This window comes from Petaurus breviceps, unplaced genomic scaffold (genome assembly GCF_028583685.1).
Source record: "Petaurus breviceps papuanus isolate PSGF00001 unplaced genomic scaffold, PetGlider_PUasm1.0 558, whole genome shotgun sequence".
NCBI lineage: Eukaryota > Metazoa > Chordata > Mammalia > Diprotodontia > Petauridae > Petaurus > Petaurus breviceps.
The window spans coordinates 945459-972308 of record NW_027186376.1 but is presented as its reverse complement, the minus strand read 5'-3'; the positions used below and the strand labels follow the sequence as shown (position 1 = coordinate 972308).

At 42.7% G+C, this 26850-nt stretch overlaps 1 protein-coding gene across 1 annotated transcript in view; it reads left to right on the top strand.

Moving 5' to 3' along the window:
• Positions 1-214: 214 nt before the first annotated feature.
• Positions 215-26850, top strand: part of ENTHD1 (ENTH domain containing 1) — a 102179-nt gene continuing 75543 nt past the window's right edge. Inside the window, exons 1-2 of the mRNA XM_069102822.1 lie at positions 215-563; positions 24697-24936. Of these exons, the coding sequence (XP_068958923.1) occupies positions 215-563; positions 24697-24936 (589 nt within the window). The remainder of the gene's footprint in view (positions 564-24696; positions 24937-26850) is intronic.

The following is a 26850-nucleotide window of genomic DNA, read 5'->3' as shown; positions in this document are numbered from 1 at the left end:
CTACAAGTACATTTAACAAATGTATAAATAACATTTTCTATTCTTCTCTTTGCAGGAACTTGATAACTCAGCAAGATGGAAACTGATATGTTGCTTTTGGGGGTAGCAAATCAGGAAACCCATTAGCTGTCAGAGTCCCTGCAGAACAGCAACTCTGCTCCCCTTCTATTTTCTTCCTCCCCCCTCCCCTTTTCCTTCCAATTGGGTCTCATCCATGGCACTCAGGAGGCAAGTGAAAAACTTTGTGAAAAATTACTCAGAGGCAGAAGTCAAAGTCCGGGAAGCAACTTCTAATGACCCTTGGGGTCCTTCGAGCTCTCTGATGTTAGATATCAGTGACCTGACCTTCAATACAGTGTCTCTCTCAGAAATTATGAACATGCTGTGGCAGAGACTAAATGACCATGGGAAGAATTGGCGCCATGTGTACAAGTCCCTCACACTCATGGATTATCTTATCAAGAATGGATCCAAAAAAGTCATTCAGCTTTGCCGAGAGGGCTTCTTTAACATTCAGACATTAAAGGATTTTCATCACATAGATGAAGCTGGAAAAGACCAAGGTAACAGTTAAAGTTGATATGACCTACCAACAATTTATATATGGCGGGATAAGTTGAACTAGGAACTGATGGAGAGTGGTTGCTTATGATAGCTTTCTTTTATGAGAGACAGAGTTAGCACTTTAATTATTTGTGCCCAGTCCTTAACAGATCAATAACTTTTCTTCAAATGAAGAAACAGGATGAAGGAATTAGATTTCTGACGTTTATCCACAGTCTAAAGAAAATGACTGGAGCAGGAACAATAATGAGGAAGGAGTAGGTAGTGACAGGATGCTCGGGCCCCAGCCCTAAGATCATGTCTCTGGAAGCCTCCCAATTCCTTTTTTTTTTTTTTTAGATTTTTCTCTTTGCTTTTTTTGGAGGGAGGAAGGTAGGGCAATTGAGGCTAAGTGACTTGCCCAAGATCACATGGCTACTTTTTGTGTTAAGTGTTTGAGGCTGGATTTGAACTCAGGTCCTCCTGATTCCAAGGCTGGTGCTCTATTCACTGCACCATCTAGCGGCCCACTCTCAATTTCTTAGTAGGCCCCTGTCCTATGAGAAAATCTGCTCTTGTTGCAGAGCACATTCTCTCATCAGGACAGAGGGGTGCCTGGCCCAAGGATTTTTGTCCCTGGCTGGCCCAAGGACTCTCTTGGCACCAGATCCCCCAAGGTCCATGCCTCTGACAGCTCCCTCAATGTCTGGTACACTCCCTGCTCTTTCCCATCCATGGCTCCCAAAGACCCCTGGACCCCTTTAGCTTACCTAATAGCACCCCTGGCATTCCTCTCCCATGCCCCTTTTCCATATAAGCCCCAGCACCATCCTAACTGTCTTGTGGGTTCCATGAGCCTTTGCCTGCTTTTGCTAAAGCATTACAATAAATCTATTCCCACTTGACTAAGGGAAGGCTTGAGTGTGTGAATTCATTCCAGGCTCCTCTGCCTTGACATTCTTGGGGTCCCAGCACCCCAAAGACTCATTAGTAGCACACAGATTTTTTTTGGCACAATAAAATAGCTCTCAACAGTTTGGGAACTTTTCGCTTTTGCTATATCAGAAAGCTAATTTGGTAACAAAAGGAAGGTGATGTTTCCATGGACTCTGGAGAGTTTCCAGATGAAAGAAGGAGCTCTGTGTATGACTGTGAATGCCAGGTTAGAATAATAGGAATGACAAATGGGGGAGGTCTGGGAAGAGCATCCCCAAATGGGCAGTAGCAGTCGGCAGGATGTGGAGATGGCCCCACAGTGCACTGAAAGAGCCTGATGCATACAGGGACGAGAGTGTGACCAAAAGGCCAGAGATAATTGGTGTCTGTAACGATGGCGCCGAGCCATCTCTTTGGAATTATGAGAGGAAGGTTACTTCGTGGCTGGTAGAATAAGAACATGTGTTTATATGGTGCATTACAGTGCACAAAGCAGGCTCTTTTCTTACAGCAACCACGGGAATGAATATCATCCCCATTTAACAGATACAGAAATGGAATCTCAGAGAGCTTAAGTGATTTGCCCAGGGTCACACAACTAGTAAGTGTCAAAGCCAGGACCAGAGCCCGGACTATAATGCTGGTGCTGATCATTTTTTTTAAGTCCCAATTATTTGGTAATTTATAATCTGTATATGGCTTATATACAAAGTCAGTATTAGCTAGGATTGTGTAAACCTGCACACCCTATTTTCTGGCCATACAGAATAGTTACGTACTGCTATATGTTCTGGATAGTCTAGAAATACAGCGAAACTTGTTTTCATCATTACTGATATTTGCTCCAAAATTCAACAGTGTTAGCTTAGAGCCCCCAAAGCTGCTGGTGTTGCAGTTACGGTTTTTATGAATAACAAGTTTTCATTTTTCACTTTCTTGTAAAACAGTATAAGCAAGTTTCACATAAGTAGGTAATTATCACAACTTAAAGGCAATCTTGATTGAATGTCACACTAGAGCAAGATCTGAAAAAATTATTTTTCGGTACAATAACAAGTCATTTGCAAATAAATTATTTTATAGTTTCAAGAAAAAACAAACTAACCAATAATGTCTTGTCTGGATCTAAGCAACACCTAGGAGTTGACTACAAAGGAACTAATGATTGGGCTGTCCGATAATAGTGCACACAATGCAAACTACAGGGAAGAGATTGTAATGCCTGGAGTATGGTCCAGTACTCCAAATAGCTACAACAAAACTTTTCCAGCTCTTTCTCTATATTCCTCCATCCCCGGAGTCACAAAAAAAGTGGCATTGGGGACCAAGCTTGGTGAGGTTGGCAAATGTGTGGGGTTTTGTTGAGACACATTTCCTTCTGGCTCACCGTTTTCATTCTGGCACAGACTGGTTATGACTGAGGTCCAGTTGAGTGTGGGCTCCATTGTTCCTCGAAGAAGGAAACGTAGGGTTTCTGTTTTTCTGAGGTACTATGAACACTTGTCCAGTAGGAGACAGGCAAAGCTGGGCTGTTGACTGGTATCCTCTTGTCAGTGGAACTCAGAAGCTAAGGACTGAAGAAAGCCTTGGCGACCACACACTCCCTTCTGTTCTGAGTTTCTTGTAGATCCGGAGGGAGGTTTGTGATAGGCAGGCGGAAGAAAGCCTTCATTGCTGACACTTGCACTGTGCTTTGTAAGCCAGAAAATGACAAGGTGGCAGTGTCTACAGGGACTGCCTTGGTGACCTCAAGATAAATGAGTCAAACAATGCAATTTTCCTGCCCTATGTGGGGAAGACTTAGGTGAAAAGAAAGAATAGGAATTCTATACACGGGTACCTCAGACATCCTCGCTGCTCCCCCAGCATCCTTTTTATATCGTTCTGTTGAATGTCCTATGAAGCCCTACAAAGAACTGACCAAACAGGGAGAAGACACAGCCCCCTCTGGGAGGCAGGACTGGAACTGATGACCGGGCCTGTGATGTCATAGTTATAGGGAGCTTCCGGATGAGAAAGAGGGTGGGTTTCCATGTGTATGTACTTCTGTGCATATATACACATGTGTGTCCATACTTGTATCATCAAACATGCAAACACATGTTTATCTAATACAGGTACACCTGTACAGTGTATGTGCAAATGTTTAAGACTCCTTCAAAAGGATGTGAAAACTTCTAGCTTTGGGGGACATAAAAACAAACCTGCTATCACTTCATTAGCCTCTGTAAATATTTTAATATATTAACATCCACAGCTATAAATGAATGGGCTAAGCAATGTGGTGCCAGAGAAAGAACATGGGTTTGAAATCTGAAGATACAGGTTCAAATTCTGGCTTAGCTACTTTCTACATGTGTGACCAGAGACTTCTTATCTCTGGGCCTCAGTTTCCTCATCTCTAGAATGGGTGGGCTGACCTAGATGATCACTGATATCCTTTCCTTCACCAAATCTACGATGCTGTGACCCATGATCCTGTGAACTGAAATGTGAATCCATGAACAGACCTTTCCTTTACAGATCATTGATCAACACTTTGCTATCAATGGACCCTGATACCCATCGTTGAAACATATGGGAAGATAGAAAAGTGATGAGTGTGGATTATACTTACTTGTGTCAAGGAAATCTGGGAGGTGGTGCAATTTGTTGTTCTGTTTCAGAGGAAGGAAGAGATGTATGCTTTAGGGGAGGAGAGTTGGAATGTCTTCCAAGCATGTGAGCTGACTTTGTGTGCCCTTACACACATGAGAAGGCTGAGCAGAAGGGGAGACCGAGGGAATATTGCTTAGCTAGAGCAGAAGTTAGGTACAGGGGAGCCAGGAGCAAAGACGCCAAGAAGCCAGCTGGTGAGGGCCATGGAGAGCCTAGGGTTGACATTCTGTTTTTTATAAAGTCATTGATGGAGATTTGAGGAGGGGAATGCATGTGAGAAAAATGGTGCTTGATGTGGGTGCTATTTCAGAAGAAAAGTGGCAGAAGGTGAGGACCAGAGGGGAAGACAGTTGTAATTACCTGGGTCAGTTATGACCTGAGTTTTCACATGGACAAAGATCATTGCAAACAGAATGGATTTATAGGCAATGAAACGGCTCGCTGTGGCCACCAGAAGAGCTACTGTCGATCTTGGCCTTCGCTAAAAGGGACATAGGGAGAGCTGAAGAGAGAAGGAGAGAGGAGATGACCCTGCTGTCCTCTGCCCTTGTTAGACTTCCTGCAGAGCATTGTCCTCAGTTCTGGGTCTCATGGCTGAAGACCCTGCAGAGGAGGCCGTAACAGCTGCCTTCAGGTGTTTAGAGAATTATCCATGAGGGGAGACTGGAGCTGTTCTGTTTTACCCCAGAGGGCAGAAGCAGGAACAACGGGGAAGGGGCAGCAAGGCCAGTGTTGGTTTCAGGATGTCTAAAAGTGGAACTGGCTGCCCCAGGAGGTGGTGGGTTCCTTCTCCTTGGAGGCTTTTGGGTAGAGGCTGGAAGGCCACTCCTCGGTCATGGGAAGGTGGATATTGCTTTTGTCGGTGACTGGGATATGAGGGGTGCTGACATCTCACCAGCTCTTAGCTCCTGTGATTCTGGGAGTCTTGTTTGACTGACCTACTCAGTAACAGTGACCTTCCTTCAGTTGCCTTAGGGCAGGGCTGGGGAACCTGCGGCCCTCTAGGTCCTCAAGTGCAGCCCTGTGACTGAACCCAAACTTCACTGAACAAATCTCCTTCTTAAAAGGATTTGTTTTGTAAAACTTGGACTCAGTCAAAAGGCCGCACCCGAGGAACCTACAGAGCCTGAAGGCCACAGGCTCCCCACTCCTGCCTTAGGGAGTGTCCACCCAGCACAGACCCTGTGCCTACCACAGGCCCCACAGGGGCTAGTGCTCAGTCACCGCGTGTTGGATGGAAGCCTTGACTTCTCCTCTGCTCCTTTTCTTCATTGTCTTTTATACACTTCACCCCTCTAGCCCCAGGGTGCCTTACACATGAGGCATCCCCCAAAGAGCTGGTTGGTTTTCGCTTAACACATCAGATCCCCAGATCCCCAAAGACCAGCAGATAAACAAATGGCTTGTGGAGTCGTTGGCATTGTTCTGATGTCCCTCCCATGTATCACAGCTTTATATTCCTACAGCTGCAGAAGAGAGGCCAGGGCAGGGGTGGAGAAATTGCAAAGGAAATACGCCCTTCGTGTTTGTGAAACTAGAGAATCATTACAAAATACGTTAAATCTGGGGGTGGCAGAAAACAGGGATGAGCACAGTATAGTGGAAAGAATGTTAGATTTGGGGTCAGAGGACCTGGATTTGACCCCACAGCTCTGCCACCTACCAGTGATATGACCACTGGCAAGTGAACTGGACCTCTCTGGAACTCAGTTTCCCAATCTGCTAATCTGTAAAATGAAGGGCCTGGACTAGATGGTCTCTGAGATTCCTGCCAGTTCCAGGTCCCTGATCAGAGCCTAGAGTCAGAAAAAGAAGGGGATTGGACAGGACTGGAGGGATGGATGGGGAAAACCTGGTGGGAGTTTGTGACTAAGAGGGAAAGAAGATGAGAAAAAAAGGGAGAGGAATAATTTTTATAGTACGCTGTGTTATTTATATATATATGTATATGTATGTATATGCATATTTGATGCAATTAATAGAAATAGTTTTGTGCTTTTATATTTTTAGCAGATTCATAGCAATAGCCTTGCCTTTAACGAAATGATGAACCATTTAGATGTCAGAATTGATAGTTGAATAATTTTTTTTCCCATTTTCCTGCAAAGAAATTTTCTTTCTTAGGAAGATTTAAATAATTGATCCTTTCAAAACGTTTTAAGAGCATTTCATTGTAATATTAGAATGAATTTAATTAAAATTGTCTAAAAATACCTGTTAAGCCTGAAACCCCATTTATGTCACCAAAATGATCCCATTCTTAATGAGAACTAGGGCTATTTGCATAGTATATAGTATTTTCATTGATTCAATTAAAATTCTAAGAAATGAATCGTAGATTATGGCTTTAGATATAAAGTTTATTCTCAATGAATTAATTCATAAAATTATGGTTAATTTTGCTGAAATGGATTATTGTCATTATCATTTTTAGTAATAATATGGGTTTATTGAAAGGGAAGTAGGAAAAAAAGCATATTTCCAGAAACCAATATTTAAATATAACTTTAAGTTAGAACTCAAAATGCTTCCTAAATAGAATGTGGATCTTGGTGGGTGACATTACTGGTATCTTTTTTCTTTTTCAGAGGGCAATTGGGGTTAAGTGACTGGCCCAAGGTCACACGGCTAGTTTTTGTGTTAAGTGTCTGAGGCCGGATTTGAACTCAGGTCCTCTTGACTCCAGGGCCAGTGCTCTATTCACTCTGCCACCTAGCCACCCCAGACATTACTGGTATCTTGACTTTGAGAATTTGCTCCATATGGTCAGACTGGGAAGGGCTTGGGGCTACCTCCTTCCACAGGCCTTCAGATTTTCTCCCCTTGTAAATGTTTTTACTCTCAGCATCTTTATTTTGTGACACATTTTGAATTCAGCATATCTTGCTCCTAATAATACTTTAAGTATTATTGTGAGGATACTGAATATTATGACTAGTATTTTTCTCAGAGAGTGCTTTGTAAATTTAAAGACACTACATAAAGGAAAATTATGATGATGATCATTCTTCATGCGGAAAATGAGATGACCAAGAAAGTCAGTTTATATTTGTATCCAGGGCCAGTCACAGTTGGTGACTACTTATCTTTTGCAATTTAAAGGGCTCAAGAAAGGTCTTCCTGCTCCCCTTCAATATACTTGTCTTTACCAATAAAGAAAGACCACCAATTTGTGACAAAACCCCACAGATTTCCAGCAAGCAGAAAATCATTTAATAATAGAATGCCATGCCTACCACCCACCCAGGAATGTTTTTCCTACCTGGTCATGCCTTTCAAAATTCTATGCAGCTTTCAAAGCCTACATGAAAAGTGATCTCCTCCATGAAACCTTTCCTAATTACTCTATTTAAAAAATTATTTCTCCTTCCTATGTTCTCTTAGTATATTATTTGCACCTCTTACATAGCACTTATCACATATTATCTTATGTTCTTGTTTTATTATTAGAGGACCTTTGCCATTTCCTGAAAGCAATCCAGCCCTGTTCCTTTAATTTTGAGGCTCAGCTCTGCCCATTTATGCTGTGTGTCTATGCAGGTATATATGGATACACATGTAGATGTCTAGTTAGATGGTGCAGTGCACAGAGCGCCAGGCCTGGAGTCAGGAAGACTCATCTTCCTGACTTCAAATCCGGCCCCAGACACTTACTAGCTGTGTGACTCTGGGCAAGTCATTTAGCCCTATTTATCTCAGTTTCCTTATCTGTAAAATGAGCTGGAGAAGGAAATGGCCAACCACTCCAGTATCTTTGCTGAGAAAATCCCAAATGGAGTCACAAAGCATTGAATGCAACGGAAAATGAATAGCATCCATACATTGTATATTTATACACACGCATCCATGTAGAGATGTGTACACCCACCTGCCAAGCAAACTCTAATGCGTGTTGTCCTCTGACCTCCTACCTGGGCATTAGGTGTTTTTTGATCCACTTAGTTTTTCCACTGTGGATGGTCAGGCCAAGCTCTTCTGAGTGCTCACAAATCTTTTGCAGGAGGTTGTGTAACATTCCAGGGCTTTCTGGAACAGACATGAGGTCATGGATGCATGGGAGTGCTTGGGAGACCTTGTCTTCCCAAATAGCCAATCATTGTCCAACATGAACTCTGTGCTGGGTCTCCTCTGTCACTGAAGGGGACACCACTGGAGAGCCTGTGTCTGCCTGTTGGTTATGGTCAGAGGGGTTGGTGAATATGATGGTTTCTGTTCTATATTTCGAGGAATATTGGATCGTTTTTGTGGATGGATGGGAGTGACCTTGTTGGACAAGAAGAGCTTTTAAGGTGCACGGCTCAGTTTCCTCTTATTATTAGATATCTTATTAGAAGAACTGACTCCTATTAATCTGGACATTCTCTCTATAACTGAAACCAGAGGGAAGAAGGAAGTTGTAAAACTTAATGGCCTCTAGCCTGTTCCATAGATTTAGTACCAGCATCGTACAGCATTTTTAGGCTCATAGACCTCAACTGGAAGGGATATTGGAGGTCATCTAGTATAGCTCTTTCATTTTAGAGATGAGGAAACCAAGGCCCACCCAGAAAGGTGAAGTGATCTACCCAAGGTCACACAGGTAGTAAATGCAGGTAGCAGATGTGGGATTTGAATCCAGATCTTCTGACTCCAGAATACAACTATGTCTGAGAAATTAAAATTGGGTGCCACACAGAGCCATGGAGAGGTGTATGATGAGTCTGAACAGGCAGAAAAATAACAAAAGAGTCATTCTGAAGATCAGGAGAGAAGGATATCATTGAGGAAATAGTAGGTGAGCTGATCACATGGTGAGACTCAAGGATAACAGACAGACAGCCTGAGTGCCCAACTGGCGTCCTTGTGATTTTAGGAGAAGCCAAAGATGGGCCTCTAGCTACTGGATGAGCCTCCTGTGGCTAACTGGAGGGTGGGCATGAGAATTGCATGGGATGAGGAGGCATGGGAAGGCAGTGGAGGGAACATCAGTATCTATGAGATGACAAACAAATCCATTTGGGAATATGTAATGAGCCTTTTCTTGACTACTAGAATGCAGTCTCTGTGAAAGAAGAGACCATGTGTCTATTCGCTTTGTATCCTTCATGTGCCCTTCCTTCTCTGTCTCCTCGGCTGGATCTTCATCCAGGTCACGCCCACTAACTGTGGGGGTCCCACAGGGCTCGTCCTGGGCCCTCTTCTGTTCTCCCTACATTGTTTCCCTTGGTGATCTTCTCAGTTCCCATGGATTCAATTATCATTTCTATGCAGATGATTCTCAGATCTACCTATCCAGCCTAAATCTCCCTACTGACTTCCAGTCTCATATCCCAACTGCCTGTTAAACATCTCAAACTTGATGTCCCACAGAGATCTTAAACTTGAAATGTTCAAAACCAGACTCATTATCTTTCCCCTCCAAAGCCTCCCATCCTCCTAACTTCTCTATTAGGTGGAGGACACACTCAGTCCTGGGTGTCATCCTTTACTCCTTGCTCTCAGATCCCACATTTGATCTGTTGCCAAGTCTTGTTGATTTTACCTTTGTGACATATCTTACATCTACCCTCTCTCTAATCTAACACTGCCACCACCCTGGCATGGGTCCACATCCCTTGTACCTCAGCTATTGCAGTAGCCTGCTGGGGGGGGGAAGCGGTGCCTGGCTCCAGTTTCCCCCCCCACTCTAGTCCCTCTTCCACTTGGCCATCAAAACGATCTTCCTAAAGTGTAGGTCCAACCATGTCACCTCCCTTCTCAGTAAACTTCAGTAGCTCCCTGTCACCTCTAGGATCAAATAGATTAAAATGGTCTTTTTGGTGTTCAAAATCTTTCATAATCTCCCCACCCTTCCAGTCTTCTTATGTCTTATACCATCCTCCTTCCTTCCACATACTCTTTGATCTAGTGACACCAGAATAAAACTGTCCATCTCTTTGCTGGCTGTTCCCCCCCCCAATGCCTAGAACCCTTTCTTCCCTTGTTTCTACCTCCCGTGTTCTGTGGCTTCCTTCAAGTCGCAGCTAAAGTCCCACCTTCTGGCTTCCCTGACCTCCCTTAATTCTAGTGCCTTCCCTTTGCCGATGATTCCTACCTTATCCTTGCGTTCACATAGTTGTTGGCAGGTGGCCCATGAGCTCTGTGAGGGCAGGAGCTGGCTTGTTCCTTTCTTTGGATACCTAGCACTTGGTACAGTGTCTGGAACGTGGGAGGTTCTTATACCGACTACTATAGCAGCATACGAGTTGAGTGGGCACCAAACACATATTTGTTGAATTAAGGAACCCCCAACTTAATCGATTCATAAGTTAAATTATGCATTCATGATATTTTAATTATTTAACGGATCGGTTATCCACTAGACAGACTGCAATTCATCCATGCCTTTTCATCATGCAGTAATCGTGAACTTCTCATAAATGTACCATAGCAGTTCTGCCCAAAGCACTGGAGGCCCCCTGCTGCCAAAACCATCTTCCTGAAGCACAGGTCTGATCACACTCTTTGCCTTCTCAAGAATCTTCAATAATTCCCCAGGATATAATACAAACTCAGGTTGGTCTCTAAAGTCCTTCACAATCTGACTTCAGCCTAACTTTCTAAACTTACTTAACATTCCCTTTCATACAGTCTATGTACTAGCCAAACTGGCTTACTTTCTATGCCTTAAAACCAGTCTTCTGTTTCACCTCTTTGTCTTTCTTCAGTCTGTCCACTGTGCCTAGAAATGTGCTCCTTCCTGCCATCTTCTTAGAACTCCCAGCTTCCTTTAAGGCTCAGGTCATGTACTGAGACCTATAGGAAACTCTTTGAGCCTTCCTGTATCCTAATGTGTTCTCTCTCTCTCTCTCTCTCTCTCTCTCTCTCTCTCTTTCCCTTTTCTTCTCTTCCTTCCTCTCTCTCTCTCTCTCTCCTCAGTTCTTTTATATTTCTTTTCTCTTCATTTCTGTGCATCTCACAGAATGTAAGCTCGAGCAGGGCAGAGACTTTTTCATTTCTTTTTTCAGCACCTTGCACCTAGCAGACAGTTTTTTTTAAATGCTTTTGAATCAAATGAGTCGCATTGTAGGCTAGAGATGACCGTCAGCGGAGCTTAGGTTCTGTCAGACTCTACCAAGCTGGAAAGGCTCCAAGGGCCATATGAGAAGAGACTGGGTCAGATGTTGGAAACCTGACTGAGCTCAGTCTGGAGAAAGCCAGCGGTTGCTGGCAGAGAAGATAAAAGTCTCATGATAGTAACACTTTCCATGAGAAATACAGCAGAGATAATGGTTATGTTCATTGTAAATAATCATAATAGCTCACAGAATTGATCACTTTGTGATTTACCAAAGTGCTTTCTTTTTTTCAGTCAGGTAGGTGGTACCATGGATAGAGCGTGGAGTCAGGGTGTCAGGTGGACAGTATAAGAATAATTATCTTCATTTTGTAGATGAGGAAATCAAGGCTTATGAAGATGAAGGGACTTGCATGCTGCTAGATCTGGAGGACTTGGAATACAACTCAGGATTTCCCACTCAAGTAAAACCAACCAGCATTAAGCACACCTACTATGTGCCAGGCCCAGTACTAAGCAGTGGGGATATACAGAGAAAGAAAAAAAAACAGTCCCTGCCATCAAGGAGCTCATAGTATAGCAGCAGAGACAACATGCAAACAAAATCTAGGTGGGATAGACTGGAGATCGTCTCAGAGGGAAGACGCCAGGAGTAAGGAGGATTGGGAAAGGCTTCCTGCAGAAGATGCTGCCTGTGACCTGAAGCCAAGTGGTAGGGAGGAGGAGGGAGAAAGTTCTTGACCTGGGGGGTCAGCCAGTGAAAGTGCCTCAAGTCAGGAGGCTGGGTGACCTCTTGAAGGAGGCCAGTGTCACAGGATCACAGAGTATGTTTAAGTGAGTGAACTACAAAAAGACTGGGAAGGTAGCAAGGGGCTAGCTTATGAAAGCTTTTAAAAATCAAGTAGATTTCTATTTGATCCTGGAGATAATAGGGAGCCATGAGTTTAGTGACTGGTGGGGTGACATGGTCAGTTTGATAGCTGAGTGGAGAATGGATTGGAGTGACCAGTGAGACCAAGCATCAGGCCTTGCAATAGCCCAGGTGTGAGGTGATGAGGGGCCGTACAAGGGGCTGTGTCAGAGGAAAGAGAGGGGTGTCTAGAGCTTTTGTGAAGGATGGAAATGACAGGACTTGGCAAAAGATTGGATGGAGGGTGGGTGAGAGAGTGAGGAGTTGAGGGTGTCTGTGAGCTTGTCTGAATAAGAGAATGGTGGCCCCCTCCAGAGTAGCAGAGAAGTTAGGAAGAGGAGAGGATGATAATGAATTCGGTTTTGGACATGCTGAGTTTAAGATGTCTATGGGAAAATAGTTCTAGACGTCGGATAGGCAGTTGGAGATGTGAGATTGAAGTTTGGGAGAGAGGTTAATTCTGGATAAGTAGATGTTAGAATCATCTGCATAGAAATGACCATTGAATGCATGGAGCTGATGTGATGTATGGAGGGAGAAGGGAAGAGGACTCAGGATGGAGCCTTGGGAAATACCCACAAAATGCAGGCTTGACCTGGATGAAGGTCCAGTGAGGGAGACTGAAAAGGAGAGGCAGCTGGAGAGAGCAGTGGGGCAAAAACCTAGGGAGAAGGGAGTCTCAAGGAGAACAGGGTAATTGACAACATCATAGTGTGTAGACCAGTCCAGGAGGGTGAGAACTAGGAAGAGAGCACTGGATTTGGCAGTTAACATCTTTGGTAGCTTTGGGGAGAGCAGTTTGTGTTGAATGATGCAACTGAAAGCCAGACCGTAGAGTGTTAAGGAGAGATGGACAGGAAAGGGAGTGGAAGCACCTATTATATATGGGTGACCTTCTCAAGGAATTTAGTCACAAAAGGGAGGGGATGTAGGTTACAATAGCCAGTGGAGATGGATGGATAAAGTGCAGGTTTTTTGTGGATGGGGGAGCCATGGACATGTTTGTTGGCATTAAAGAAGCAACCTGTAGATGGGGAGAAATTGAAAATAAATGATTGAGTGGGGATGATATAGGGGGCAGGCAATCTGCTGGAGAAGATGAGATGGATGCAATCATTTGGGCATGTCGAAGGATTAGGCTTTGCAAAGAGAAGGGCCACCTCTTCATGGGAGGCAAGAGACAGAGAAGATGGTGGCCGAAAGTGAATGACATGACATGAAGAGGGAGCTCTTTGTGAATGGTCTTAAATTTTTCAGTGAAATATGAAGCTAGGTTCTCAGCTTAGAGGGTGGGAAGAAGGGGAGCCATAGGAGATTTGAGAGTGGATGAAAAAGTTTGGAAAAGCCACTGTGATGAGTGGATAATGAATTGACTAAGGAGGTGTGAAAGGCTTTCTTTGCTGCAGTGAGGATTCAGTTGAGCTAATGTAACGTGTTCCAAAGTACAACATTCTTCTGATTGGGAAGGGTTTGGTTGGCATGCAAGGAGAACTTATTTCAATTTCTTTTTCTTTTTCCACTGGTTGAATTGCCCTTTCAGTTTACCCTATCTTTCGTGACAGCGTGACTGGTGCCCATGAAGCTAGCTAGCACTTTCTTATTGGTCAATGTGTCCACAAGAATGGAACATGACATTTTTTATGTGTTGAGTGCCCCTAGTGACAGCATTAGCTGTTAACAATTCATTAAGTTGGTAACAGAAGAGTAAACAGAGGGGAAACTGACTAATTTACCTCTCATAGTTAGACAGTTGCCAGAGAACCATACACCCCAGGAGATGTGGTAATGAGGTTGCTAATCCAGTCCTGACTATTTCAGTCTCTGACTACATGTTCTTTATCTCCTTTTTGAAGAGATTGAAATGAACTTTGAAGTTCAATAATTTCTGAAAAGAGACAAGTGTGTTTGAAAGACAGAAAAAAATGCAAAAACCACCAAAGCGAAGGAATTATTTAGCACAGAAAATTAAAGGCACAGGATGGCTTGAGATTTAAACTCAATTGCTAAAGTTTGGAGATGACTACTTGGCCAGGGGGAATAAGATCAAGGGCATGGTAAAGGCGATCACATTCCCACATTTTCTAATCCTATAGTATGTCTATGTGTATGAGCAGTGGAAGTGGCACCAAGGCAAGAAAGATGGGAGACTCAGCTGGATCAGCTCAAGTAAACGAGAGGTCTTTGCTGGAGGCAACATATTTTTTGTAAGCAAGCACTGATGAATTAATTTTTGAGATATATGAAAGAAGATATCGAACTATACGAAAAAAAACCATGACTTGCATTGCCACCAAAAAAGGGTGACTGAGAAGCTATTAATACCTACTGACTTATCTGGCTACTTTTTAAAATTTTTTGTTTTCAACATTCATTTCCACAAGATTTTGAGTTATCTCCCCGTCTTTCCCGTACTTCCTCCCCAAAATAGCGTGTCTACTGAATACCCCTTCCCCCAATCTGCTCTCTCTTATGTCCTCCCCCATACCCCCTCTGACTTTCTAGTAGGGCAAGATGGATTTCTATACCCCAGTGCCTGTATGTTGCATGTAAAAAAAAATTTTTTTAAACATTTGTTTTTAAAACTTCGATTTCCAGATTCTTTTCCTTCTTCCCTCCTCATCCACTCCCACTGGGAAGATAAGCAATTCAATATAGGTTGTACATGTGTAGTTACGCAAAACATTTCCATAATAGATATATTGTGAAAGACTAACTATATTTCCCTCCATCCTATCTCACCCCCCCCACTTATTCTATTTTCTACTTTGACCCTGTCCCTTTTCAAAAGGGCTTCTAAGTATCCTCTCCCCCAATCTGCCCTCCCTTCTATCATACCCCCTCTTATCCGCTTCCCCCTTACTTTCCTATAGGGTAAGATACCCAATTGAATGTGTATGTTACTCCCTCCTTAAGCCAAATTCAATGAGAGTAAGGTTGACCTTCCCTGTTCTTCTCCTCCATTGTAACAGTTTTCTCTTGCCTCTTTTATTTTTTTTTTAAAGCAATCGGGGTTAAGTAACTTGCTCAAGGTTACACGGCTAGTTATTTCTGGGTGTGGTGCTGAGTATCTGAGCCTGGATTTGATCCAGGTCATCCCGACACTGGAGCCGGTACTCTCACTCGCTGAGCCACCTGGCTGCCCCTAAGCAATTGGGGTTAAGTAACTTGCTCAAGGTTACATGGCCAGGTGTTTCTGGGTGGGTGCTAAGTGTCTGAGCCTGGGATTCAATCTCCAGGTTATCCCAACACTGGAGCCAGTGCTGTTACTCGCTGTGCTATCTGGCTGCCCCTTGCCTCTTTTATATGAGATAATTTACCCTATTCTATCTTTCCCTATCTCCTTCTCTCATTATATTCCTCTCTTACCTCTTAATTTTATTTTTTAGATATCATCCCTTCCTATTCAACTGATCCTGTGCCCTCTGTCTATGTATACATGTACACATATATAAACACACTCACATATGTATTATACACAATACACCCTCCTATATAAACATATATGTATGTATACACACACACATATATTCCATTCAACTATCCTCATACTAAGGAAAGTCTCATGAGTTACAATTATCGTTTTTCCATGTAGGAATGTAAATAGTTCAACTTTAATAATTCCTTATGATTTCTTTTTCCTGTTTACCTTCTCATGCTTTTCTTGCTTCTTGTATTTGAAAGTCAAATTTTCTGTTCAGCTCTGTATTTTTTTTCATCAAGAATGCTTGAAAAATCCTCCATTTTATGGAATGACCATATTTTCCCCTGAAGCATCATACTCAGTTTTGCTGGGTAGATGATTCTTGGTTTTAATCCTAGCTCCTTTGACCTCTGGAATATCATATTCCAAGTCCTTCAATCCCTTAATGTAGAAGCTGCTAGACCTTGTATTATCCTCATTGTGTTTCCACATTACTCAAATTGTTTCTTCCTGGCAGCTTGTAATATTTTCTCCTTGACCTAGAAACTCTGGAATTTGGCTATGATATTCCTAGGAGTTTTCTTTTGGGGATCTTTTTTCAAGAGGGATCAGTGAATTCTTTCAATTTCTATTTTGCTCTCTGGCTCTAGAATATCAGCGCAATTTTCCTTGAGAATTTCTAGAAGGATGATTTCTAGGTTATTTTTTTGACCATGGCTTTCAGGTAGTTCAATAATTTTTAAATGATCTCTCCTGGATCTATTTTCCAGGTCAGTGGTTTTTCCAATGAAATATTTCACACTGCCTTCTATTTTTTCATTTGTTTGGATCTGTTTTATAGTACCTTGATTTCTCAAAAAGTCATTAGCTTCCATTTGCTTCAGTCTAATTTTGAAGGAATTATTCTCTTCAGTGAGCTTTTGAAATTCCTTTTCCATCTGGGCAATTTGGCTTTTTAAAGCATTCTTCTCCTCATTGGCTTTTGGGGCCTCTTTTGCTATTTGAGTTAGTCTGTTTTTAAGGTGTTATTTTCTTCAGCATTTTTTGGGTCTCCTTTAGCAGGCTGTTGACTCTCTTTTCATGATTTTCTTGAATCATTCTCATTTCTCTTCCCAATTTTTCCTCCACTTCTCTTATTTGATTTTTGGAATCCTTCTTGAGTCCTCCATGGCCTGTAACCAATTCATATTTTTCTTGGAAGTTTTTGATGCAGGAGATCTTACTTTATTGACTTCTTCTGGTTCCATGTTTTGATCCTTTTTGTCCTCAAAAAAGGATTCTATGGTCTGATTGTGCTTCCTCTGCTTGCTCATCTTGCCAGCCAATGACTTGACTTTTGAGCTCTTTGCCATGGTAGAACTCTGCTTCCAGAGTAGAGAGAGCTGTGTCCCAAATCACTGGGGTTTTCACACATGTTGCCAGAGGTCTGATGAGGGCTCCCTCTCTACAGCTACCACAACTCTGGCACATTGGCATTTCTTACCCCAGGACCACCACCCAAGACAGTGACCCAGATCCAAGCAGGTCAAAGCAAGAACGATTACCCTATGAATGGTCGCTTGGTTCCCCCTACAGTCTGCAGGCCAGGAGCTCCGGAGGTAGCCACATGGCAGCAGCTGCAGCCATTGACCTCTGCCACCTCTCATCCCAGGGGCAGGGGCTGGACTGCACTCTTTCATCACCCAGTTCTAACAGAGTTCCCCACTGACCTTTTACTTTCTCTTTGGCATTTATGGGTTGAGAAGTCTGGAAACCACCACAGCTGCTCGTGATTCACTTTTCTGAAGTCTGCTTTGGCCAGTGTGTGCCACTGATGGGGGCCACTCCAGGCTCAGTGTGGCTCACGTGGGACTGCACTGGGCTTCCAGTCTGGTGTGATAGACCCTTCCTGGCAGCCTGCCAGACTGGCTTCAGAAGGAGATTTGTTTCTCTCTGTCACTTAGTTCTAAAATTTGTTTAGAATCATATTTTACAGGTATTGGAGATGGTTGTGGTGGGAGCTCATGAAATTTCCTGCTTCTGCTCTGCCATCTTGGCTCCATCCCCCTTATCTGTCTACTTTGCCATCTTTATCAGAATTATTTGCACACATATGAGGGCATCCTTGATCAATATGAATCAATATATGAAAAGAGAACAGAGAAGCATCAGTGAGCTATATTCTACAGCAGACCCTATTTCCTCAGCTCCACAATTGTCTGAAAGGTACAGAGAATATAAGCTCCCACAGTAAAAAAAAAATCATTTGAATCAGTAAAACCAAATGCCCCCTGAACCGCTCTCTTCTATGGGAGAGAGCTCTCCTCTGTACATGTTAAGATCATGATACATGCAACAACAGAGATAAATGGTGTTTGATCTTCTGATTATTAAAATCAGTTTTGCTTTAGGCTTTTAGGAGGTGTTTCACTATTGTCATAAAGCATGACCAGCAAAAATCCAGGTCACAAAAGCATTCCCTGTCCTCTAGAAGCTCCTGTTAGCACATGACACTGTGCTGGGGATATTGCAGAAACTCCCAAATGAGATCCAGACTCATTCAAAAGAGCTCAGCTCACTTACCGACACAGGACATTCCATTCAATAAGTGAAGATGAAGATCGAGATGATGTATGGCCCACCTAGCCTCCGCCATGCAGGTGGATATGTTGGCCATAAAACTGGGACCCACAGTGCAGCTGGACAGTGATTTGGGCCTAGAATAGAAGGAGAAGAGGGGTGTGTATTGCATTGACAGTTAGGCCCTATGTCTGCCTAAGTGGTGCATTTGAAAGAGTACTAGACCTGGAATCAGGAAGACTCATCTTCTTGAATTCAATTATGACCTCAAATACTAACTAGTTCTGTGACCCTGAGTAAGTCACTTAACTTTGCCTCAGTTTCTGTATTTGTAAAATGAGCTGGAGAAGGAAATGGCAAATCATTCCAATATCTTTGCCAGGAAAACCCCAAATGGGGTCACAAAGAGTCAGATATGATTAAAAAACTTCTAAAACAATTTTTATTAACATTTTGAGGATTATAGTTAATTTTACACACATTCTTTTTTTCATTTTTCAAATGCTTTATTAACTTCTAATTTACATCATTCATTTCTGCCAGATTTTGAGTTACACATTTTCTCTGTTTTTCCCCTACCCACTGCCCCAAAATAATAGTCCCACAGTATACCCCCTCCTCCCATATCTTCTCTCATACCGCCTTTGACTTTTCCAGTAGGGCACGGTGGATCTCTATGCCCCAGTGCCTGTATATCTTATTTCCCAATTATATATAAAATAGTATTATTAATAGTATATATATGTATATATATATTTAAACATTTGATATTAAAACTTTGAATTCCAGATTCATTCCCTTCCTCCCTTGTCACCCGCCGTTACTGGAAAGATAAGCAGTTCAGTATAGGTTGTACATGTGTAGCTTATACGAAACATTAACATAGTTGATATATTGTAAAAGACTGACTATATTTCCCTCCTTCCTATCCCACCTCCCACTAGTTCTATTCTCTACTTTGATCCCATCTCTTTTCAAAAGTGGGTGCTTCCAACTTCCCTCCCCCCCAGCCTGCCCTCCATTCCATCATCTCCCCTCTCATCCCCTTTCCCCCTACTCTCCTGTAGGGTGAGATACCCTATTTAGTGTGTATTTCACTCCCTCCCCCCAAGCCAAATTCAATGAGAATAAGTTTGACCCATTCCCTTTTGCTTTCCTGTTCTTGCCCTCCATTGTAACCATTTTCCCTTGCCTCTTCTATATGAGATAGTTTACCCCATTCTGTCTGTCCCCATCTCCTCTCATTATATTCCTCTCTCACCTCTTGATTTCACCTTTTAAGTATCATCCCTTCCTATTAAATTGGTCCTGTGTCCTCTATCTATGTATACCTGTAAACATATATACACACATTCACATATGTATTCATATGCCCATATACCCTCCGATATAGACATATATATTCCCTTCAATTATTTTCATAATGAGAAAAGTTTCATGAGTTACAATTATCATTTTTCCATGTAGGAATGTTAATAGTTCAAATTTGATAAGTTCCTTATGGTTTATTTTCCCTGTTTACCTTCTCATGCTTGAATGTCAAACTTTCTATTCAACTCCAGTTTTTTCATCAAGAATGCTTGAAAGTCCTCTATTCCACTGAATGACCAAATTTCCCCCTGAAACATGATACTCAGTTTTGCTGGGTAGGTGATTCTTGGTTTTAATCCCAACTCCTTTGCCCTCTGGAATATCATATTCCAAGCCCTTCGATCCCTCAGTGTAGAAGCTGCCAGATGCTGGGTTATCCTGATTGTGTTTCTACAATATTCAAATTGTTTCTTCCTGGCTACTTGTAACATTCTCTCCTTGATCTGGGAATTTTGGAACCTGGCTGTAATATTCCTAGGAGTTTTCTTTTTGGGATCTTTTTCAGGAGGTGATGGGTGGATTCTTTCAACCTCTATTTTGCCCTCTGGTTCTAAAACATAAGGGCAGTTTTCATTGAGAATTTCTTGAAAGATGATTTCTAGGTTCTTTCTTTGATCATGGCTTTCAGGTAGTCCAATAATTTTTAAATGATCTCTCCTGCATCTATTTTCCAGGTCAGTGGTTTTTCCCATGAGATATTTCACATTGCCTTCTATTCTTTCATTTCTTTGGATCTGTTTAATAGCATTTTGATTTCTCATAATGTCATTAGCTTCCATTTGCTCAAATCTAATTCTGAAGCAATGATTCTCCTCATTGAGCTTTTGAGATTCTTTTTCCATCTGGCAAATTCGGCTTTTTAAGGCATTCTTCTCCTCATTGCCTTTTTGAGCCTCTTTTGCCATTTGAGTTAGTCTGTTTTTTTAAGGTGTTATTTTCCTCACTCAGGCTATTGACTCTCATTTCATAATTTTCTTGCATTGTTCTCATTTCTCTTCCCAATTTTTTCCTCCACTTCTCTTATTTGCTTCTTACGGTCCTCTATGGCCTGTAACCAGCTTGTATTTTCCTTTGATGTTTTTGGTGCAGGAGTTCTGACTTCACTGTCTTCCTCCTGTTCCATGCTTTGATCCTTTTTGTCCCCAAAATAGGAGTCTAATGTTGGGTTCTTGTGTTTGCTATGTTTCCTTTGCCTGAGCATGTTGCCACTCAATTACTTAACTTTTTGGCTTTTTGCCACAGTAGGACTGCTACCAGACAGGGGAGCTTCCATCCCAAATGCTGGGGTTTTCCCAGCTGCCAGAGGTATTAGTTGGGAGCCCTTGCTGAAGCTTCCACATGCTCTGGCAAGCTGGACACACACCCCAGGACCTCCACCCTAGACTGGGATCCAGATCCAAGCAGATTAAAGCAAGAGCAATTACCCCTTAGACTAGTTGCTTGGACCCCCTACAATCTGTAGGCCAGGACCCAAAGCTGCCATGTGGTGGTGGAGGCTGCACAGCAGCCCTCAGCAGGCTTCTTGCCCCGGGGGCAAAAGCTGAGGCACTCCCAATTACTGGGTCCCAAAGTCCATACTGCACTGACCTCTCACTCTGTCCTTCGCATCTATGTGTTGATAATTCTGGGAACGGCCACAGCTGCTGGTGATCTGGAGTCCCTCCAGGCAGAGCCTGGTCAGGCCCGCCCTGGGGCTCTTAGACACTTATTCTGATGGTGATATATGAACAAAAATTATAGATAAGAATGAAAAGATACAGAAAAAGTCTGCCTGTTTCCTTCTGATATTTTTAGATTATTAAAAAAATTATAGAGGTGAGAAAGTGGGCATATTGATCAATAGTTACAGATATTTTCTCAATCACTTTTTTTGTTATAATGTTTGTGGTTTTCCCCTAAATATTTAATTTCTTCCTAACTTTTAAATATCTCGAAAATCAGTACTTTAGAGATTGTCACCTTTGGTGCAGATTTCTTCTGTGTATACTTGGTCTGGTTCAGCATTGATCTCTGATTTCACATTCTTTAGTGCTGTTTGCACTTTCCATATATGTCAAGGCCTGAGGTACTAGCTTCTTGATAGGTTGACTCTACTTTCATTATGATGAAAATAGATTATTCTTGAAATGCTGGCAGCTTTATTCCATTGTTTGACTAGTGTCCTCCCAGTTTCACATATAAATGGTCCTAGCATGACTTGCTTTAGTCAAGTTTCACTTCAAGGTTCCTACAGATTTGTTTCCCATGTGCTGCCATTCTTGTTTCATGGGATGATAGTGCTTGTAGTCTTCCACCATCTCCCTGGACCATTTTGAAATTTAGAGCTTATATTCTAAGCTGATGTTACCCTTGGTTTCCATGTTTTTTCTGCTTGCCCAGGAGATTAACTATTTGTTGTCTGGAATTCTTTGGCCACTTTGTTGTGGCAGTTGCTTTACAGAAGTTAAATTTCCATAGGAAATAATCATCATGTGATCAGAGTTCGGAAGCTGGCAGAAATCTCGGAGCTCATCTTGTCCAGTGCTCTCCTCTTGCAGATGAGGAAAGTGAAGCCCATGGAGGCTGTGACTTTTTGGAGATCATAGGTAGTCAGAGGCAGAGTTAGAATTCAAATTTTCATCCTTAATCTCCAAATCTCCATGGATTGGAATCAGGTTCTTTCCCTTGTCCGCTTCCTATTTGTCAGCATCAATAGCTTGTTTGAACGGAAGGCCAGCGCTGTTATCATTGAATGGAGTCATGGAACTTGAGAGCTGGAAGGGACCTCAGTGGCCATCTAGCCCAACCCATCCATAAAAGCCTTACCTGACATCTGATAGGTGGTTATTGAGCCTCTGCCTGAAGACCTTCAAGGTAGAAGAAGAGATGTTCCCTAGAGACAAGCTCTCACACTTTTAGACAACTTGGGAAGTTGTTTTCTGAATCAAGCCCAAATTGACCTCTTTGCTATTTCTGGTCATTGCTTCTGGCTCCGCCTTCTAAGGCCAGTCCCTCTTGTACATGACAGCCCTCTGGATACTTGAAGACAGCTTTCACGTTCCCCCTCCAGGCTAACCTTGTCCTGGGCCATCAACTGTAGTCATGAACTACAATCCTTACCCCCCCCCCCCCAGGTGTCCATTCTTTAACAGCAGCACCCAGAACTGAACACCTCCCTCCAGGCGAGTTTTGACCGGGGAAGAGAGCAATGGCATGATGTCATGATCACTTTTGTCTCCTAGAAGCTCTGCCCTTACTGAGGAAGCCCAGCATCAGGTTGGCCTTTTTGGCTGCCACATCCCTTGACTGACTTTCTTGAAGTTTCGTTCTACTCAACACTCCCTCCCCCCTCCCCAGAACCTTCTAGAAAGCAGTATCTTCTCATCTTTACCCTTTCTTCTAGTTCAGTGTTAATTCTGACCTTTGCTTTTACTGGTGGCCCTGGTGTCTGTGGTGAGTCATCTCCAGTCAGTCTCATTTTTTTGTGGTGGTGTTTGTTGCCTGCCATGTCAAATACCTTCCTACTCTTTCTGGAGAAAGTCTTCATGAGTGTTAGACTCCCAGCAGCCTGTCATTCTTTGTCCTCTTTCATCTCATCATCCTGAACCATATTTTCCAATATTTTTTGCCATCCTTTTCTGTGCCGGACTTTGTATCAAACCATCAATGTACACGACGGATATGTTTGGAGGATCTTGGCAAGTTCTTCAGAGAATTTTTCTATGTCTTTATTTCCTGCCACAGATGTTGGCAGAACAAGCAGCTGTTATCTATGTAGTTTGTGATGAGCTTTTGCTCATTAGGAGCACTGTAAGGTAAAATGACCCATTATGTGGGAAATACTTCCAGCCGCCCTTTCTTTGCATCTCTGAGAAGATTCTGTAAGCTACCCTCCTGTTTATGTTCCTTAGGTCTTGTGTTTTCATCCATAAAGAGAATGTTGATATTGATATGAATGTGTTCTTTCTGTGGTGTGTCAATACCCAGAGTTAAGAATCTCAAGGTTTTCTTTTAATTCCCATCTTTTATGCTTTTCTTGGGGGTGTGCCTATGTATTACATTGTTGTTTCTTAACCCTTTTGTCGCATAATCCAATTCTTGGGTAGCTTTCCTTTTCTTCTGCTTATGCCTTTTCTGCCTCAGAGATGGGAAGCCCAGTGGGCTCTAGTTTTATTTATTCATATACCCTCTTGTTATTTTCAAGGTTGGGATTGGGCCCTTTGGGTCAAGATGATGTTCTCCTGCTTATGAGATTGTGTTGGACTCAGTCAGGATCCCAGCTCAAAAGATCAGAGATCTTGAGCTGGAAGGAATGTTAGGGGCCATGGCCTTCAGCTCCTTCTTTTATAGATGAGGAAGGGTCTCACAGTATACCAGTGTCTGAGTCTGGATTGACTCAGTCATCCATACTCTTAAGTCCAGCACCTGGTTTCCTACACCACAATGGTAATTTGCTTTTAATCTAAGACTGCTTTTTTCCCTCTGTTCACTTTTCCTATTTATACTTGGTATCAAGACCTCTTATTTCACAGCTGCTTCAAATTCTGGGCTTCAATATAATTTGATAATCTTGTTCATACCCCGACTTGCTCTGCCAAGTTTTGGGTTATTGCTTCAGTGTAACTGGATGAGGGAATCTGCCCATGCATCCTGACATACACCTCTGGGTTATAGCCTTTGAGGAGCAATCTGGTTGATCCCCTGTTGATGCTTGGAAACAAATATGCCCAGTTTTAGGAGAGGAAGACAACCTTTTATGCCACGATTGCCCTTGGGAAAGAATTACTTTCTCTTTAGCTGGCAGCCTTGAACACTCTCATTACTTTTGGAGCATCTCAGACAAGTATAGTATGTCCTTAGGGACTTCTTCTGTTCCTTTAAGGTGCCCTGTTTTGAGGGGAGGTATTCTCCCCTGGGATGTGAGTCTTGAAAGTTACAACTCACTCTCTTGGCAGAAAGTTGAACAGAATGTTATGCCAACAACGTATGACAATACTTCTTCATTATAGATGGGTAAAAATTGACTTCCAAAATATTGCTTGCTGTAATACAACAAAGTAATGCAGATTCCATCAGGTTGAGAGTACAGACGTTGGGTTTTCCCCCTTGATAGGGCAGATGGGTATAAACAGCAGGCAGGTTTGTGTTACTTTATGTTTACTCTGGGGGCCGGTGACTGTGATCATTTAAGTAATTATAGTCTTGGTTTTCTTGTCTCTAATATGAAAACTAGTATAAAATCATTGACATTTCCTTTTCTAAGCAATCCACTATGTTTATCAGGTCACTATGTCCGAGAAAAATCTAAGCAAATCATCACTTTGCTGATGGATGAGCAGCTGCTTCACAAAGAGAGGGAGGTGGCGTGTCGGACCAGAAAGCGGACATCCTACTCGATGATGTTCCCCAAAAGACTGCCTGGTGCCGACCACTCGCCGACTGCGAGCCCTGCCCTGGCTCCAGACACCTCTGCTGCAGAGAACAAGCGCAAACTGCTCAAGGTGTCCAGGCTGCACCTCACAAGTGCGTATCTGGAGAGGTAGTAAGACTGCACTGGCGTGGGGGGGAGGGAGGGGAGGCGTGTTAAAGAACTACAAATGTGTGTGCACACATGTGTACATATGTGTATGTGTACATACATACGTGTACACATACATACATGCACACGTACCTCTATATGTGTAAAGGCATGTTTAAAGATTAAAACCTTAGCTTCAGTTATAAAGGGCAGAAATGAAGAGGATACACAGAGGGATATTTGTTCTTTTATTAAACTACTCCTGAATGCAAAGATATGCTTCAAGCACAATTTCCTTAAGGTTAGAAGCTGCCGAATTAATCCATAATGAAACACCTTGGCCTCATGGTGGTTTGCAAGTGTACGCGAGCCTGGAAAAGGAAAGTCTGTCGATATCTAGTGTGAAAAGAGTGTGATGTCGCTGGGCACCGTGGGCCAGTGGGAAGAACCTTAGCTTTGGAGTCTAGAGAGTCTGATCATTCAATGCTGGTATGACACTGTGCAAATGGCCAAGCATCTGTGGGTCTCAGTTTCCTCATCTGGAAGATGAGGGTATTGGACTAGGTCACTTTTAAGCATCCTTTGGCTCTCGGTTCTACGATGGAGGTGGGTGCATGTTGACGTCCACCCTCTTTTTGATTTCAGGTGTGGTTTTGTTAGCTAAGTCAGTCGTTCCCATGTGTTCCCATATGGGCTGGCTTTATATAAAAGGAGAATAAAAGTAAATTCTCTCGCCTTTGAGCATGGTTTTTTTTCTGGATATTCATGGGGTCTAATGGAGCTAGGTGGCCATATCATATTTTGGCAACAAGTGTTGCTGTCTAACAAATGATGTGTTGATAAACTCAATAAAAGAAATGTGCTCAATAAACACAATAAAGTGAATTAATAATCTGCTTCATAAAATTTTCAGAGTGATAGTTCTGTAAATTAGTTTATTTAAAGCAAAGTATGGTATTTCTTGTAACCAGTGTTTGAATAGTTTACAGGTTATAATGGAATCCAGTAAGAAAATAGTATTCACTTAACTGCCGACTTTGTTGGAATATGTTATTCTGCTAAATGAGGGCAGCTCTGCAAGCATTAGTGCAAGAACATGGGGTTTTTGTTGGGGCTGTTGCTTTTATTGAAATAGTGCTGGGTGTTTGATGAGGCAAAGAAGGAGGGTCCTGTTGAGGATGTGGGGACAGACCAATTCATTAGCTCAAATGTTGGGAAGATGGGAGGATGAGGAACAAAGCCTCAAAAATACAGTTTGGGGCATGTTGCGAGGAAAAGTCACTACCCCATTCCTAGTTAGGTATACAATGATTCATAGGATTATCCTAAGAGGTGCTGGAAGGGACCTCAGAGTCCATCTCAGAGACCATCATTAAAGCATTGGGGATAAGTAACTTGATCAAGGTTACACGGCCAATTTTTTTTGTGTGGGTGTTAAGTATCTGAGGCTGGAACCGATCCCTCAGGCCGGTGCTCTTACTCACTGCACCACCTAGCCATCCCATAGAGACCCTCATTTTACAAATGGGTGAAAAAGGAAAGGACAAGGATGTTAAATGACTTGTCTGAGGTCATAGAAGTAGAACATCAGGGGTATGGATTTGAATCCAGACCCTCTGGTTCTGGAGCCAGGGTTCTTTCCACTGTGTTGCAGTCAGTTTAATTCAACAAGCATTCATTAAGCACCAGTCATGCTCAAGTCTCTGTGCTAGGCTTGGCAAAACTGTTCTCACAGCTGGGGGCGGGGAGGGACAGGAAGAGGTCCTGGGTCCTCCAATGTGGTCCTGTATAAGCAAATACAAAGTGAATGGACGAGGTAGACAGCTGTCAGTCCTGAAGTCAGGGGGAGGTGTGAGAAGCCTCCATGGAGGGATCCTTCAAGGAAGAAAAGCATCTTTGGAGAGGTGGTGCTGAGCAGG